Below are 19,099 nucleotides of genomic sequence, written 5' to 3'. Positions count from 1 at the left end.
CCTGTTCAATCGATCTGAAATTTTGTACACTTAGGTAAAGTCGGAGACAATGCATGAATCAATTGACAGAATAAATAATTTTGAAAATTAAAAAATACATTTTTTTCAATATTAAAAAAATTTACAAAATAATTTTCTCAGCTACAAATCTTATAATAGATATTTGACACACTTTACCTGTCCAATTGATCTGAAATTTTGCATACTTGTGTGAAGTCGGAGGCAATGCATTAATCAATTGACAGAATAAATAATTTTGAAAAAAATATATAAAAAAATTGAAAAATTAATTTTTTAATATTCGAAAATAAAATTAGAAATTCATTGTACATCTGTAACATTGAAGACACTGGATTCTTTAGAAGTGTTGTCTTTAAAAAGTAATTTTTAAACGTATATTATTTAGAATATAATTGGGGATTCAAATATGACATAATATGACATATAGGTATATTACATTAAATTATACTATATTATATTATGTCATATCATATTTCATAATATAAATAATATTTTATATATACTATTTAATATAATAAAATTATACATAATTCTAATCCTATATTATAATCATTCCAATTAATTCTATATAATCATATATGATTACATAATAAATGGTTAAATTACACATAATTGATAAGAACTCAGGATTAACATATAGGATTAGCAATAAGGACGACATATAATTATTCTTATATGATGTCAAATGATAATGATTGTCGTGATGATGGCGCTGTGTCCCATGACTGGCGCTGTGTCATCATCGGACGCCATTTTGTTTCACTTGCGGCGGCCATCAGTTGCAATTGCACATCTATAATTTATTTGTAGCCTATATACAAAAATATTATTAAATATCAGTAGCATCAGTGTAGTCTATATATAGTCGTTATATCATTCAGTAATCAAGGAATATTGCCTCACAGTTCAGTGGACGCCGTCCACTGAACTGTGTTCAACCAGTTCAGTGGACGCGCCGTCCCGAAAACCCAGGCGCACGTGTCGCCCTCGTCGTCCGTCCTCACGTCCTCGTAGTGCAGTGCCCACAGCAGCGGCGGCAGCTGCGCGGCGCTCAGCCTGCTGCTCCGCAGCTGCAGCGCCCTGAACCTGGGCACACAAACTGCAGTGTCATTCCCCCAGACACACAAACTATTGTTTCATTCCCCCAGACTCTATTACCCTCCGCGGGGGTCGGGGGGCTACGCACCTCTTGCCAGGGGGGGCGAGGGAGGTGATGGTGTGGGCCACGGCCCCCCAGGACCCCTCATCCGCCCCCTCCACGGTCAGCGATGGCGGAGGGGAGGGGGGGAGCGGCCACTTGGGGGAGGAGGGGCCAGGGAACAATCCATTGTAATGGACCAACAATCCATTTTAATGGACCAGCAATGCATTGTAATGGACCAGCAATGCATTATAATGGACAACAGCCACAATAATTATTGTTGATTTATTATTATCATGTTAAATATTATGATCACATTAATTATTAACAGAATTTTCTGCTAATTAAACATATACCCCCACCCTCTGTGAAGTCTGAAGGTCAGGGTGGGGGTGTGGGGAGGGAGGCGGGGCTTGGGGGTGTGGCCACTGACGGCATTCGCCAAGAATCCCCGTGCCACCCCTCCAGCTTCTCCCCTCTACTCCCTCACCTATTGTAAGGTTCTTGCCTGCACCTACAGGTTCTTACCCGCTGTCGTGCAGCGGCAGGAGGAGGTCGTCGTGAGGTTCGTAGGCGTCAGGGCTGGACAGCGTCAGCCAGACCCCCGCGCCCCCCGCCGCCGCCACGAGCGCCCCCCACGGCGCCCCCCTCAGGGCCGCGGCCTCCATGTAAACCTCCACAGCATCAGGCTTAGAGAGGCTCAACATTGCAACGGCTGCATCAACATGGCGATCTGCGGGCAACCACAACGTGACTGTACTGTACCTGTACTGTACTGTACCTGTACTGTACTGTACCTGTACTGTACTGTACCTGTACTGTACTGTACCTGTACTGTACCTGTACTGACTGTACTGTACCTGTACTTTACTGTATCTGTACTGTACTGTACTGTACTGTACTGTACCTGTACTGTACACCCGTACTGTACTCCTGTACTGTGTTGTACCTGTACCTGTATCTGTATCTGTATATTTATCTGTACCTGTACCTGTACCTGTAACTGTCCCTGTCCCTGTACCTGTACCTGTAACTGTCCCTGTCCCTGTCCCTGTACCTGTACCTGTACATGAACCTGTACCTGTACCTGTACCTGTACCTGTACACGTATCTGTACCTGACCCTGTACCTGTACCACCTGTATCTGTACCTGCACCTGTACCTATACTGTACTAATGAACGTCACACACCTTCTCTGACGTGCAAGCTGCTTCCGTCGCCGACGAGGTCGCCCAGCATCCCCGCGTTAGGGCAGCTCGCGACGCAGGCCATCACAGCGTTGCGAGTAACGCCGGCGTAGCAGAGCGCCTCCTTCAGCTGCGGCCACCGCCGCGTGAGGTGGCGGGGGCTGTCCCTGCTGAGGGCCGCCACCACGTACAGCAGAACCTCCCGCAGCCTGGGGGATCACAAGTGGGTGGGGATTCATTGGGTGAGTCAAGCCTGTATGACGTCTCCAGCTTGCGAAATGTTTTGGTTTCTTGCTTGTATAATGTTAAGAAATGTGGCATGCTGCTCATGCCATCAGAGCGGCATGCAGCCCATGCCATCAGAGCAACATGCAGCCCATGCCATCAGAGCGGCATGCAGCTCATGCCATCAGAGCGGCATGCAGCTAAGTAGGGGAGTAAATACAATGGTAAGTAGGAGGGTAAATACAATAGTAAGTAGAAGGGTAAATACCATAGTAAGTAGGAGGGTGAATACAATAGTTAGTAGGAGGGGTAAATGCAATAGTAAGTAGGAGGGTAAGTACAATAGTACGTTGGAGTGTAAATACAATATTAAGTAGGTAAGTAAATACAATAGTAAGTAGGAGGGTAAATACAATAGTAAATAGCAGGGTAAATACAATAGTAAGTAGGAAGGTAAATACAATAGTAAGTAGGAGAGTAAATACAATAGTAAGTAGGAGGGTAAATACAATAGTAAGGAGGAGGGTAAAACAATAGCAAGTAGGAGGGTAAATGCAATAGTAAGTAGGAAGGTAAATACAATAGTAAGTAGGAGGATGAATATAATAGTAAGTAGGAGAGTAAATATAAAAGTAAGTAGGAGGGTAAATACAATAGTATGTAGGAGGGTAAATATAATAGTGGGTAGCAGAATAAGTACAATAGTAAGTAGGAGGGGTAAATACAATTGTAAGTAGGAGAGTAAATACAACAGTAATACGGGTAATCAATACAATAGTAAGTTGGAGGGTGAAAACCACAGTAAGTAGGAGAGTAAATGCAATAGTAAATATATAGGAAGGTAAATACAACAGTAAGTAAGAGGATAAATACAACAATAAGTTGGAGGGTAAATACTATAGTAGGAAAGAGGGTAAAAACAATAGTAAGTAGAAGGGTAAATACAATAGTAAGTAGGAGGATAAATACAATAGTAAGTAGGAGGGTAAATACAATAGTAAGTAGGAAGGTAAATACAATAGTAAGTAGGGAGGTAAATACAATAATAAGTAGGAGGGTGAATACAATAGTAAGTAGGAGAGTAAATACAATAGTAAGTAGGAGGGTGAATACAATAATAAGTAGGAGAGTAAATACAATACTCAGTAGGAGGGTAAATACAATAGTAAGTACGAGGGTAAATACAATGGAAAACTGGAGGGTAAAAACAATAGTAAGTAGGAGGGTAAATACAATAGTAAGTAGGAGGGTAAATACAATAGTAAGTAGGAGGGTAAGTACAATAGTAAGTAGGAGGGTAAGTACAATAGTAAGTAGGAGGGTAAATACAATAGTAAGTAGGAGGGTAAATACAATAGTAAGTTGGAGGGTAAATTCAATAGTAAGTAAGAGGGTAAATACAATATTAAGTAGGAGGACAAATACAATAGCAAGTAGGAGGGTAAATAAAATAGTAAGTAGGAGGGTAAATACAATAGTAAGAAGGCGGGTAATACAATAGTAAGTAGGAGGGTAAGTACAATAGTAAGAAGGAAGGTAAATGCAGAAGTAAGTAGGAGGGTAATACAATGGTAAGTAGGAGGGTAAATGCAATAGTAAGAAGGAGAGTATATACAATATTAAGTAGGAGGGTAAATACAATAGTAAGTAGGAAAAATACATACAATAGTAAGTAGGAGGGTAAATACAATAGTAAGTAGGATGTGTAGGAGCAGCCATTTTGCGTGGGGGGAATGGTTAGTAAGCGGGGGGATGGGGAAGGCCGAGGGAAGGAGTGAAATAGCACATTATATGAAGCGGGATAATTGATAACATAATTTGAAACTGGGCAATACGGAGACGACATTAATTAAATATAAAACGTGTAAATCAATGCGAGTCTGACATATTCATCCAAGAGACTAAGCGGATGTCATCAACTCGATGCCTTCGGCCTCAGACTCAGCAGTTATTGAAATATTTTCAAATGCCGGCTTTGCGAGGTCTGCGATTCCGTTGAGTTATCCCTATCAAAATTTACGCGCGGCTGTCTCTCCGATTTCGGTTGCGACTCGCGGATTAGAGATGAATCAGATGCGAAATGGCCGCCTCTTCTATTTAGCCGCCAAATAGGAGCTATTTTGGATAGTTTCATGGGAAAAAATATAAGGGTCAAATGACACACGAAATCAGCGGCTGGTCAGACCCTGTTCATTAGAGTTTCGATTTGTCACTCGTGCTGGAAAGACGTCGAAAACGGATCGTGCTGCTGTGAACATATCAGGCCGTCAACTGCAGAAATGAGATTCAGTGAAATGAATGCTATTATTCGGAGTGCAGATTCAGCCGACCTAATTGATCCCGGCGATTCTCATGGATTAACCAACTCACAATTGAGGCAATGTTGCGAAGATGATCTCACTAACTCTGAGATTAACGACTCTTCTCTAGGTCCAATTCCCAGTAAAGGGCTTCTGATCACGGATGTACCAGTGCCACCTCCTACTAGTTTTTCTACCGGCGAACTAGTCATTCTTATCCGCCCCGCTGACAAGGCTTCAAGGAAGATGCTTACTTCACCTGAAATGCTATGCTCAGCACTAGAGGCCTCACCTTTTGCTTCTCTACAACTTGAGGATGTCCGAGTGAAAAGACGGAAAGGTCTAGTAGCCATAGAATTGACCAAGTCTCCCCAGTGTAGTGCTGAATCCATTGAAAGCTTGCTAGAACTGACACAGTTCTAGCACAGTTCGCCATGGAAAGTTTCCTGTTGTGAACCCAATCAAGGAAGGTTTTCCTATGGAGTGATCTCTCCTGTAGATGTGGAAGCTGACATTGGAGCAATGGAGAGGAGGGTGCAAGTCCCAGGCTCAAGTAGATTTGTTAAAATGGAACGGCTGACTAGAATTGTGGATGGTAAACGCATTCCTTCCACCTCCATTCGAGTCACCTTTGAAGGCAAGAAACTCCCTGCAAACATCAAGTTTGGTTACATCTCTTACTCCATAAGAGCTTACTCCTTCCCGCCACTACAGTGCTACAATTGTCAACGATATGGACATTCTGCAGAAGGGTGCACCAGTCGAAGAAGGTGTCTAGTATGCTCAGAAGAACACCACCACAGAGACTGCAAGAATAAACACCCTAAGTGTGCAAATTGTGGAGGTCCACACAAGGCAAACGGGGCAGAGTGTGTGAGGGCCCCAAGGCAGGCAGAAAGAGCCAGATCAAGAAACAAAGATTTGAGTAGAACTTTTGTACATGAGAGGGGAGGTCTGGGAGCGAGAGGTAAACATGTGAAATATGGAGAGGAGAGAAGCTATAGAACATCAATGCAAAAGCAGCAAAACATGAGAGTGTCAGCTGAGGTTCATTCTTGCTTGGATAGTCCACTTCAGGGGTTCTCTTCTCCATTATACAGTGAAGTTGTCACAAGTTGGTCTTCGGATGAAGATATTGGTGATAGATCCAGCCGTCAGTCCATTCCATGTGTTTCAGCCTGTCATCAGAAAAATTTTGCTCCATCATTAGAATTTTTCTCTTGTCTGACAGATCTGATTGCACTCCCTCTGCACAGAGAATATCCAGCTAAGTCTCGATCACTAATAAACTCAGCAATCCAAAAGCACTTTAGAGTGACTCTTCCTGACTCTTGCTTGACCTCTATTGCTCTTGGAAAACAACCGGAGACTCTTGCAGAACCTGTAGACACAGCACTCAATATAGCCGTGGCATCACCAAATCCAGATGCAGTTTGCTCTGGCGCTGAAGATCTTGACTCGTATCTGGGAGTTGACAATTTTAAGTTGGTCTCTGATTCGGACATGTCGGGTGAAGATGGTGCAGGTGACTGAAGATGGTGCCGGTGGGAGTGGATGTCTACGTCTCCTGGAAGGAGTCGCGGTCCAAAGAAAAGGAAAGTCAGTCTGCTGTCTGAAGCATCACCTCCCACTCCTAGCCCGGTTTTGGGCCCTGGAAAGGAAGGCAAAAAGGAGAAAGAAATTCTGACTTCTGTTACTGATACTGCAAAGAAGGTTAGGCGTCCTAATACCCATCAAAGGAGTCAGAAATCGCCAACACGCCTATGGATTTGATGACATTACCTGTAGAGACACTAAACTGCAACAGTCTCTATGCACGCCTGGCAGAAGTTAAACTACTGTTATACAGCCTGAAGCCAAGCATCATGTGTCTCACTGAGACTTGGGTGAAAGATGCTTACCTTCCAAAATTTTATGGCTATCACTGTCTATGGGCAAATAGAACTATACAGGGTGGTGGCGGCATATGTATTTTGATTCGTCAATCAGTGTGTTTTAGGGAGGTGCACTTGGATCACTTTAGGGGTGGAGTGTTGGAGCGGCAGGCTGTGAAGTTGCGATTGGCTTCTGGTACTTACTTGTCAATTCTTAATCTGTACAATCCAAATGCATCAGTAACCTTACAGGAATTCACACATCATATAGATCAGCTTACACCCCCATATATTCTTACTGGTGACTTCAATGCCCATTCTCCATTGCTTTCTTCTACATGCACAAGAACAGATTTTACAGGACATTCCCTTGAGCAATTACTACTGACAACAAATTTGACGCTCCTCAATGGATTAGACTTCCATACTTATATTGACAGGCAGACTGGGAGAGGTGGCTGCCTGCATTTATTTCTCATTTCAGCAGGTTTCTCCTTATTTTCATCTGGATCGCCTCAGAGATGTCGGAAGTGATCATTATCCTATTGCTGCATCCTCGGTCATTCCTCTCCATATGCTTGCTTTGACACCAGTTCCACGATGGAAAATTAACATTGAAACCCTGAAAACATTCTCTGGAAGTGCTGCTCCCTGCACTCTGGTACAACCAGTATCAGTTGAAGAACTTGCCACTGATGTGACCTCTCGTATCATTTGCGCGGCATCTACTTGCATCTCTCGTCTACAGGGATACACACAGATCGCCTAACTTCTCTCTGGTGGGATTATGCATGTGGAGAGGCAGTAAGGAACAGGCGACGAGCACGGGAGCCCTGGAAAGACACCCAACATACAAGCGCTGCCAGGTAGTAGCTCGCAACTGTATAATAAATCATAAGCGCACCTACAAGAGAGAATTCCTCTCCGAATCACATACACAACACCCATTGGAGTGGCCTGGAGGAGAGTACGAATGTTGTGCTCCCGCCATGTCATGCCTGCCTACCCTGTTGTGGATGACAGAAATTTGCTACAGATAACTTGTGCAAGAGCCAACTTGTTTTGCCGTACTTTCCAGGAGTGTGGACAGACTGGACCAAAAAAAGGGTTCCAGCAAACCTACACAACTTGATCATCAGAAGTTGGACTTGGGATGGGGGAGTACAACTTGCCATTCACAAGGGATGAACTGAGTAGAGCTATGAATCGCATGAGAATGACTTCGCCGGGTGAAGATGACATCCATAATGGCTTCCTAAGAGCACTGGGACAAGAACACCACGGACCTCTTCTCACTTTATTCAACCAAAGCTTTCAACTTGGCATACTCCCTTCATCTTGGAAAGAGGGGTTGTTCTCCCAATCCTGAAACACGGTAAAGATCCCTCCCTGCCTTCATCCTACCGACCAATAACGCTGCTTTCATGCCTGCGAAAGCTAATGGAACGATTGGTCGCTGCCCGTCTGGAATATATTGTAGATCACATGCAACTCCTGTCACCAAGTTAGTGCGGATTTCGTCGACAACAGAGCACCATGGATGTTCTCATTAGACTGGAAAGTTTTGTACGTACACCTCAAGCAGCATCAGAGGTGTGTTTGGTCGTTTATATAGACTTGGAGGGAGCCTTTGACAAGATGTGGATTGATGGAGTCCTCTATAAGATAGCACAAGCTGGAATAAGCGGAGCTATGTCACGGTGGCTCCATGCTTATTTGACCTCCCGCTCTGCACGTGTACGAGTAAATGGGGTGCTGTCAGAGTCACTTCCCTTGTTGGCCGGAGTGCCTCAGGGTGCTGTGCTGAGTCCACTTCTTTTCAACCTTATGCTGATGGATGTTCCACAGCTAGCAGGCATAGAGGTGATGCTATATGCGGATGATATCACCATTTCTTTTCGGGGGCCAAATATGCTTACTGCCAAATCTCTCATGCAGAGATACTTGGGTGAGTTCCATACATGCTGCACAACATGGGGTCTTGTGGTGAATATTCAGAAAACCGTCTTCCAGTACTTCACTACTAAGATGGTGAATGTGCCAGTACTCCGATATCATCATCAAGCTATCACATATAGACGTCAGCATAAACTACTTGGAATGGTGCTTGATGCTCCTCGCCTCAGATGGATCCCACGTCTAAAGTATCTGCGGATTGATGTAATGAGACGTATGATTTGCTCAAACATATGGCCTCTCTAAACTGGGGGGCAAGTTCTCGTTTCTTGCGCCTATTTTACTGCGCATACATTAGAGCAAAGATAGATTATGGCAGTATTCTTTATGCAGCAGCTTCTTCTGCTCAGTTGGAGCAGATGGAAATCCGGCAGAAAGCATGCCTTCGACTTATCCTTGGAGCCCGTCGGACCACTCCCGTAGTCTCCCTCCATGTGGAGGCTGATATTCTTGCCCTGAGACGTCATTATCTGGCAGCCAGTATGTATATTCGCTTAAAATACCGTCCAAATGGGGATAAAACTTCTGAAGTTGTCTTTGGTGACACGATCTCAGAACTTCAACATGGCCCACGGATACTGCAAGAACTCGGTCTCCCTCCATGTCATGGTCAGCCCACTCCTGTGCTTGATCCGGTTCCGCCTTGGTGTTGTTTGTCCCCACTTGTCTGCCTCAACTTCCAAACAAGCTCTATGGATGTCACACCCTGTCTTTTTGCTGCACATCTAGATATAAAGTACCCTAACTACAGGGTAATATACTGCGATGGCTCACGATTGGTTGATGGTCCATCTACTGGTTGTGGTCTCTATATACCATCTACCAAGCAAGCTGCTGCATGGAGGTTGAACCCCCATCATGGTATATTGTCTGCTGAATTAATTGCAATTTTGCAGGCTCTGCAGATTATTGAGGTGGAACCCTTCCCTGTGTGGGTAGTTTGTTCTGACTCTCTTGTTGCTTTACAACTTTTGATATCCCCACTGGCACCTGCTGTAGTCTTATCTATGAAATACGTGAGAAACTTGTACGATTGAATGTCTCCTGTCCCATGGGTTGCAAGTCACTATCGCCGAGTCACAGTAGTTTTAACCCGCCTTCGTCTTGGTCATGTTGGAGTTCGTTCCTACCTCCATCGTTTCGGCATGGCTGACTCTCCCATGTGCCTTCATTGTGGGATTGAAGAAACTATCGAACACTTTCTCCTTGCGTGTGTTCAATACGATCAAGTTAGACAGGAGATGGTCTCAAGTATTCATGCCCTGGGAGTCCCTCACACAACTGTGCGTGTGCTCCTTGGTGGAGGCAACTTCCCCAGAAGAGTCCAGCGCTCCATTATGAAAGCAACTGCTACGTTTATTGCAAAAACTGGTCGTCTAGCTACCTTATAGCAAGTGAATTGTATCATATTAAATAAGAATCTGCCAATTGTCACTTCTCATTGTGAAAATTGTCAACAATCTGAAGATGGACACCTGTGAGAGTGAAATGAGGCCAGATATGGTGAAAACTTGAAATAACTAATCATTGATGAGTCCAGGTGAAACAAGTGGTCAACGTGTCTGCTTCCTCACCTTAAACCCGTAACCACCACCACCCTGTTCATTAGCTGGGATGAGTTTTTAGCGCGAGCGTGACAAGCCCCTGCCTTTAGTTGTGGCGCTGCATGTGCATTGTGCATGGGTACGAACTTATCAACACGCGAGTTTTTCAACACTCTTGCATTGCGTGTACGTCAACATGCTCACGTTGCGTTACCTTCAACACGCTTGCATCGAGAGCGTGTGGCTCACGCGTACGTTCGCGATGTGATACGACGGAACGAAAGGAGAGTCGACTCTAACATGCAGTATGGTGTAACATGGTGAATTTAGCCTGTGATGAACAAACCCATGCACCTACTTTTCAAGACACCTATTTAGAACATGGCGCTTCTTCATATTATACCCACTTCTTAGTCACATCATCGAATGTGAAAAATAATTTGTAGCCGATACTCGATCATATTAAGAAATCTATAACTTATTCTACTCCATGAAGTATGCAAGATTACAGTATGAGAAGACATGGTTGCAACGAGAGGGTAATGATTGAAAAGTCTAGTGTGGAAAAAGATCTCGGAGTTTATGTCGACAAGGAGCTGAAATTTTCTAAGCATGTTGAAACGCAAGCTAACACATCCAACAAACTTCTTGAACTAATCAGACGCTCATACGAGTTCCTAGATGCAGAAACGATGAAGCAGTTGTTTGTTGCCGTCGTACGCCCGAGTCTAGAGTTTGGAAATGTTGTGTGGTCACCGAGATTTGAAAAGGACAGAAATTTAATAGAGAATGTTCAAAGACGTGCAACAAGGATAATTCCAGGCTTGAAGGGATAAGTATGAACGCGTTCAAGAACAGACTAGATAAAGCTATGGAAAAATATATGTTCAGATTTGAAATGCCTAGCTCCTTATCGAACCCGGTGGAAGTTTAGTAGCTACTTCAAACTATCGCCAGTCATGAAAAGATCCGGTCAAATGACACGAGTTTAGATCTATGAACAAGGCACGAAAAGGAAAAGAATCGGCGACAGGCCACATCAGGCCTACACTTCAGCGCCGACATCACTATGTTATGTTATGTTATGTTATGAATATGATGAATAACGCAGAAGAATACCGCAAACCAAATCTCTTTTACTCAATCTATTAATATGAGTAAATTTTTGTATAGATTCCCAGAGGTCGCTTAATACACCGGAAGAAGAAATACCAGAAATAATGTTACGAGAGTTGTTTACTGAAAATCGAATCTATCCTATGAGTGTAAGAATCAAAGGTGAACTTGCATTACGTGCGCTCAAACATGTATGCGCCGCTTGTGCTCTTATACACAAACCATAATCTACTCGATAATTGCACATGCAATACCAGTCAAGCTCCAACTGGAAAGGTTTACATGATTCTTTAATTCAAGTGCACATCGAAAAGAGCTTTCAGTATTACAGCTTACAAGTTCCCGCCATGCGGGGGAATGCGGGTATGTGGGGGTCTACCTCCCGCACCCCCCATCCGGACAGAGCATTAGCCGTTGCAGCAATAGTTAGAACTAACCAGTTTAGAACTAACCGTGAAGCAGTACGTAGTGAGGAGTGCTCAATGCTTATCGAAAAGGTATTGTAGTTTTGTCTCCTTCAGAGAGCTTTAAACAATTTGATGGTGAAAACCATTGCATTTGTAGACATTGAACAGGATGAAAATGAATATTTTGAGTGCTTGTGGAAGTGTTTCCTTGATTTTGACTTGTTTGGAGATTACTGTTCTTCAAGCCCACAAAATAATGATGGCTACAATAGAAATGTTCAGCTTTGAGCATATGTCTGCTTGAGCGGCTAAAGATGTAGCTCTTGCAGATATGCTTTAAATTGGAATTTCTAAGCATCCCTACGGCCAACAGCTTAATTTATGAAGATTGCATAAGAACGTTCGTTGTAATTTCCGGGAACCTCTGAAGACACTAGTCCAGTGCGGTACAAAAACTTTCTCGTTGCCCTTGCTGTCGTGTCGGTGTGAACTATGGCGTACAAGGAGGCAGGGTGAACGTGTTTAAACGGGATCCCATTTGTTAGCAACTTATTTGATTTCACATTACTATCGTATATTCCGTTATAATTTTGTTTATCAATCCAGGAATTTAGAGTGCAGTTGATAATTTGAAAGCTTGAAACGAATTTCATTTTAGAGCTTAACTCTTCCAATGCAAAAACATTGTCGACTCCTGTTAAGTGTGATCGGGTGGCTGTTTACTGTAATCAAGCTACTGCAGTAACTTTACTTCGTTAAGATTAACACTCACTTTTCTATTTTGTTGACTTCCTTAAATTATGACGTATTTGACTGAAAATTTTCAATTACGAAGGAAAATTTGTTAGTTTTTCCTACGAGTATTTTTTTAGGATGTAGTTGTATGGTGTATCTTTCACCATTACTTCTTTCGAAACACAGCAATTATACGATGCAAGTTCTTTCATCGACAATAATAGAATATTTCAGCTTGAGGAATATGCTCTACATCAGTTGTTAATTGAATGGTTCGTGGCCACAGGTACGGTACTTCTCAAGTTCTCGTCGGCAAGCGACATTCATCATGACTAGGTACGCATTTTTGTGTTCAAGGTTTTGGCTGCGGTTGAAATTTTCAACTTTGGGCATGTCGACACGAGCATGTTATTTAAGCTGCTCCTATTCATATGCTTGAGGTTCTAATTTCTAAATCAACATGTCAACAGGATCAATTTGTGTAGTCGAAACACAAAAGTTTATCATTACCTACGATGCTACGTACCTAACCAACAGTCGATACCACTGGGAGGGCCAGCTGAACACGATGGCACAGGTTGCAGAGCGTATTCCGATTATATGCAAGTAAGTTAGTTGCTTTTGTTCTGTTCTTTCTACTCTATTTCGTTGTATCATCAGGTTTCATTATAGAGTTACATTTAAGTATAGGATGAATTTGGTTATTTCTGAAGAACTACAAATTATACGAGGATATCGGTATTGTATTAGACGTTAGAAATGCTTCCATTCTTCATTTTGCAGCACTTGCAAGCAGTATTTTTAGATCCCGGTAAAATTTTTTGCTAGACAATTTTTTTTTCAACAAAAAAACTATTCAGCTTTGGGCGTATGTCTGCATGCGTGAGCTTATTGCTCAAGCGGAAGATTGCTTATGAACTATCGCTTACAAGGAGCCCCTATGTGAGCAACACATTTGAATTGAGGATTTCCATAACTATCGTATATTGTGCTATTTATTTGATTGTCTCTCCAGGTATTTAGAATGCTCACTGCTCATGGCTGGGAACATTATGCAGCTCACTGCTCATAGCTGGGAGCTCTATGCTGCTCTCTGCTCAGTGCGCGGTGATAAATCAGGTTATTTGCCGTATATACTCACCTACTCATTCCCTCCTTAGGGACTCCCAGGATGCTGTAGAGGGAGTCGGCATACCCTCCAATGATGCGCTGAACAATGTAATTACCAGCGAACATTTCCTGCTCACTCTTGTGCTTGAATTCATAGCTTGAACTCCTGTTCGAACATAAAGGTTTGTGCTCCTTCAGCATCACTGAGAGCACTGCTGCAGGATCGACCTCATCATTGCTCTTAGGTGTCTTCTGAATCTTCTCCTTGATGACAAGATGGTCTGCTTCCATCAGAATCAAGACGTCGTCGTTGAGCAGCTCCAGCGCTGCCGCCCCGACGGCATTAAACATATCCTTTATCAGGATGTCTGAGTCCTCATTAATCGAACCCGCAAGTTTAGTTTGGATGAGTTCCTTGTACAGACGCAGCTTGACTGGCGCCACGTCCCCGGGCATCTTCCACGAGGATATCTCCTTAGGGAAGTGCTTATGCATCTCGCAGAAATGAACCAAGTTGATGGGTTCCGTAAACAGACTTCTGACATCTTCACTGAGCGACTCGAAGCTCTTCGACACCTCCCCAGTCAGAGTGTCGCCGCCCAGGGCCGCTTCATATCGCCTCAAGAATGCAAGTTGGTCGGCAAGCTTCGTGAGCGGCAGGATCTCGTATTGAGTGGAGCTGACATCGTTCAGGCGCAGCAGCGGTGCCAGCTCCTTCACGGCATGAGGACGAGTCGTGATCAGCACACGACAGTTGGAGCGCCATGTTTTCATGATAATCTCGAGAACGACTTTTCTGGAATTTTCGTTGACTTCGTCGAAGCCATCGATGATGAATAAGACATCGAGGCGCAGGAGAGCCATGAGGACATTTTCTTTCAATAGTTCAATGCAGAGTTCTTCGTAGTGCTGCTGGATGACGTCACTCAGTGTTGGTGTGGTGCGATCCCTGCACTCGAAGAAGATGAGTTGATTAAACGGCCTCAAGTAACCAGGAGCTGTTTGTTGGGGGTTGAAAAATTGCAGCACAATATTTTTGACAAGGGTTGTTTTACCAGCGCCGGCGACGCCCGTTACCACCATAACCTTCTCACGAGCCTCAAATATTTCGGTGTAGGAAACAGTTTTCCCTCCGTCGGTTTCTCGCACATTCATGTCGAGGGCGTGGAACACTTCCTGACGTTGCACCGTCTCATGGTTTAGCGAAAGTTTTTCATGTTCAAACTTGGCCTTCCAGAGAAGTCTTATGGCCCTCTTTCCGCTGGATGCCAGCCTCGCACACCAGTAATAAATGATTTGGCTGTCCATTCTTCTCACTTTGTCAATATCGTTATTGAGGTTTTGTACCTCGGCATCAACATCTGCCTGGGGAAGAGCATAGAACCTCCCCGCTTCCCGGACCAGCTCCTCCAGCGCTGCTGTCAATTCAGTGAATTTCTGTGCGTCGACTGCGTTGTCCAGGTCGTGCATGACGTCATTGCGCAGCTTCTTGACAGCGCCCAACTTGGCGAGCAGCGCCGTAGGATCCTTGAAGGCGCCGCCCTTGCCGAGACCGAAAAGTTTTGTGAAGAGAAGGAAGAGCGGCGTGACATCTAGCTTGGTGGAATCAGTTGAAGTTTCTAAAACATTTGCTGAAAAGCTTGCCAGTTTTTTCCACTCTCCGTTGCCGTAAGCTCTTCCAAGCCTCCGTTCCATCAATTGCCTGTAGGTCTCGTTGCTTCGTTTGTCGTCACATTCCTTGTCTAGCATGGACCGCATGACCCTGGGGCTCAGGTCCAAGTTACCGACAATGTTGCAGTAAATTCTAATGCATCTGTCATCCATGGTAATAGCTGGTGCAACAGGAGCGGGACCGGCAATCGTGCCTGTGCCGGCCATCTTGCGGGATCTGCTGAGGCGAGAAATTATTTGTGAATATAAATATGAAACTCATGCAAATATTAGCCAGATATGCTCAGTTTTAATATTATTTCATACAAAACATTACTCTGAATTTTAACTAGTATTGGTTCTTTACGCAAGTAAATGACTTTTGGAATGAATATGAGCGATAAAGAGAAAATTGTATAAGGAGCAAATATTCGAATTAATAACCTGGAAAATTAAATATATAAAGAGAAATCCTCTGTATATTGGAATAATCGAACGCAAGTTTGGTCGAAAACGGAATATTTGTGCAAAGTTCTTAATGAAAAATAGATAACTGAGAAGCAGTAATTACAAAGGGGAGAAGTGCTGAAATAAAACAGGCATTAAAGAAGGCTTCCAGCAGTCCAGGGTGAGAAGTGATGTAATAAAGCAGGCATTAAGGCTAGTAGTCAGAGTGCAGCAAAGTCTGAGAGCGAGGTTTTCGCAACCATCGTGTGAAATCCTTGATCTGCCCGAAGATCGGCCAGTCGCCACCCTCGAGCTTGTACTTTTTGTAACACGATATCCTAACCAGCCCTTTTCTTACGGCAACTGGTCGCTTTCAGGTGGCCGACGAATGGCCAACGGTGAGCTATAACTAATTGGACTAGGCCGACCACAGGCCGCGTATTATTCTTCGCCCCTCATTGAGTTCATCTTCGCCATGCCGCCCGTCGTGAACTGACAGTTCAGTAATTTACGACGTCTCTTTTCCCTCATGCCTTCCACAACGTCTGTATTTGAGCAGTTAGTATGCGGGATTTTCCCTCCGCGTATCAGCAGGCTCGATCATAACTATTTTTTGGTACATAATCTCTACAACAAGGAGGCTGATATAGGAATGCCTAGCATACCATTCAGTGGAGAATAAAAATTACAACCTGTTTATTGCTCGAAAAAAGTGTAAAAGTCGCAGACTTGATGAACAATAATGATCAAAGTTTCTTGAAATTTCCTTTCATTATAACTTTAAATACAAATTTTACAAATTTTTTCTTCCTGGCCACCGTTTATAAATAAATAGCTGGGTAAACATGGAAAAATCCATATCGCCATCTCATTTACGAGTGGAGTAAAGTCCAGCATAATTTGTGAAGAAACTCATAGGTTTCTCGCGGTTCTCAATCAGAGCCTTAAAGAAGGCTACCAGCACTCCAGGGGAAGAAGTGCTGTAATAAGGGGCATCTATAGAAAAAATATCCAGCGTCTAATTCAACCATACTTGCTGTATTTTACTAATTATTTTCAGGTGGTAAGAATCAGCATCAATCAAGCGCCTCAATAGAAGAGTTGGGAATATAGAACATGTTCCAACACTAGTGCTGAGCAGTGCAGATAACGGCTATGAGGGCAGCAGATAACGGCTATGAGAGTCTAGCACATCACAGCGCGTGTGTTACTCACACCACCTGCACCACGTCTAGCACATCACAGCGCGTGTGTTACTCACGTGGTCGACGCTGCAGTTCAAGAGTTGGCGGTTGCCGCTCCGGAGTTCAAATCAATAAAAATAAAAGTTTTGATGCGCTTGTCACTCACCACACAACATAAACAATTACTGCAACGCAAAGTTGTCGTTCTTGTCGCCCGACAATGTTCCTTCTCACACCTAAAATTATATTGCTAGATTAAATGATCCAATTAGAAATACAGGGTACGCCATATTCATGGAGACTCATGTTTCTCTTAATTCTCAATGAAACCAATTAATTTTTTATTGGATGAGCTGATAGCCAAGAACTACCTTAACAATTCTTAAACGTTTCAATTTAATATGACCACCATGAACCAACAGACCGTCATGAACGAATGAGGCTCAAAAGATGCCAGCACATTCTGAAGAAATTTGAACAAAACGTTAACCGTCAAAATGACAGAGTGTGGAGGCGGGATGAATCTGTGGCAACCAGAACAGTAAGGCGACGTCAAAATCCCATGTCCGTGATGGTTTGGGTCGCGGTAACAGCCACTGGGAAGTTTTCAAACGTTTCTGTCCACTCAGAAGTACAGTTGAACAGTCAGCGATACATTTAGGACATTTTAGAAGCTGAGTTTTCACCGTGTGGTTGTGAACACTTCAACGGTTTAGCATGGAGTTTTCAACAAGACTCTTCCCCATCACATGGCTCAAACATGACCCAAAACTTGATAAAGGCTTAGATCCCGTTAAAAAATCAATGACCCTCAAGAAGCTCTGATTTGAATCGTCTTTTCTGCGCGGGCTATTATAGAGAGCAGGGTCTGCAGAACACCTCATGATTCTTTGTATAGTTTGAAGTCTAAATTGACAAGAGAATGTGACTTGATCCCTCAAGAAATGCAGTGAGTCTCGCGTGAATCTTCCCAGCGTAGGTTGAAGGCAGTCAATTATAATATACGGTTAAAAATTACTTTAAAAAAACAACACGTCTAAAGAATCCAGTAATTCCAATGTTATAGATGTACAATGAATTTCTAATTTTATTTTCGAATATTGAAAAAAATAATTTTTCAATTTTTTAATATAAATTTTTTTTTAATTATTTATTCTGTCAATTGATTCATGCATTGCCTCTAACTTCACACAAGTGTGCAAAATTTCATATCAATTGGACAGGTAAAAGTGTGTCAAATATCAATTATTCTATTTGTAGCTGGCAAATTATTTTTTCAGTTTTTTAATAATGAAAAAAAAATTTTTTTGTTTATAAAATCATCTATTTTGTCATTTGATTCATGCATTGTCTCCAACTTTACGCAAGTGTGCAAAATTTCAGATCGATAGGATAAGTAGAAGTGTAATAAATTTCGATTACAAGATTTGTAGCAGACGGACAAACAGACAAACAAGAAGTGAAATTAAAGAGAAGTGTTGTAAAAATAAGGTTGGTCATATCGTGAAAATACGTTTGAGAATTGTTCAGGTAGTTCTTGGTTATTGGCTTATTCAATAAAAGAATTGATTCCCCTCTTTGTCTCATTGAGGAATAAGAAAACATGCGTTGCCCTAAATATGGCGGACCCTGTATTACAGAGGGGCGTGCGAAGAGCGCCACATCCGCGGCCAACAGATAGCAACGGACCTGGATAGCAACATGATGGAGCAACGGAGATAGCAACATGATGGAGCAACGGACCGCCGCCATCCTGCCCTGCATGATGATGTGCTAGCCGCGGTACAAGTGATGTTGGATGACATGATGGAGCATGACATGATGGAGGATGACATGATGGAGCATGACATGATGGAGGATGACATGATGGAGCATGACATGATGGAGGATGACATGATGGAGGACGACATGATGGAGGATGACATGATGGAGGATGACATGATGGAGGATGACATGATGGAGCATGACATGATGGAGGATGACATGATGGAGCATGACATGATGGAGAATGACATGATGGAGGATGACATGATGGAGCATGACATGATGGAGAATGACATGATGGAGGATGACATGATGGAGCATGACATGATGGAGGATGACATGATGGAGGATGACATGATGGAGCATGACATGATGGAGCATGACATGATGGAGAATGACATGATGGAGGATGACATGATGGAGCATGACATGATGGAG

At 43.2% G+C, this 19,099-nt stretch overlaps 1 protein-coding gene across 1 annotated transcript; it reads right to left on the bottom strand.

The window, feature by feature from the left end:
- Positions 1-1,686: 1,686 nt before the first annotated feature.
- LOC125178683 lies at positions 1,687-15,494 on the bottom strand. The gene is made up of 3 exons (XM_047883035.1): positions 13,648-15,494; positions 2,353-2,558; positions 1,687-1,895 (listed from the first exon to the last, which is right to left on the bottom strand). Exons 1-3 carry the CDS (start codon positions 15,492-15,494, stop codon positions 1,687-1,689), a joined length of 2,262 nt encoding a protein of 753 aa, XP_047738991.1.
- Positions 15,495-19,099: the final 3,605 nt, after the last annotated feature.

This window comes from Hyalella azteca, unplaced genomic scaffold (assembly GCF_000764305.2).
Source record: "Hyalella azteca isolate HAZT.00-mixed unplaced genomic scaffold, Hazt_2.0.2 contig1589, whole genome shotgun sequence".
Taxonomy (NCBI): domain Eukaryota; kingdom Metazoa; phylum Arthropoda; class Malacostraca; order Amphipoda; family Hyalellidae; genus Hyalella; species Hyalella azteca.
The sequence above is the reverse complement of the archived record's forward strand: the minus strand, read 5'-3'. Positions and strand labels throughout refer to the sequence as shown.

Coding starts and splice junctions, on each gene's coding strand:
- LOC125178683 (XM_047883035.1), bottom strand. CDS start 15,494: ATGGCCGGCACAGGCACGATTGCCGGTCCCGCTCCTGTTGCACCAGCT. Junction 2,559..13,647: donor CCTAAGGAGGGAATGAGTAG/GTGAGTATATAC, acceptor GTGATCCCCCAG/GCTGCGGGAGGTTCTGCTGT. Junction 1,896..2,352: donor CAGCTTGCACGTCAGAGAAG/GTGTGTGACGTT, acceptor GGTTGCCCGCAG/ATCGCCATGTTGATGCAGCC.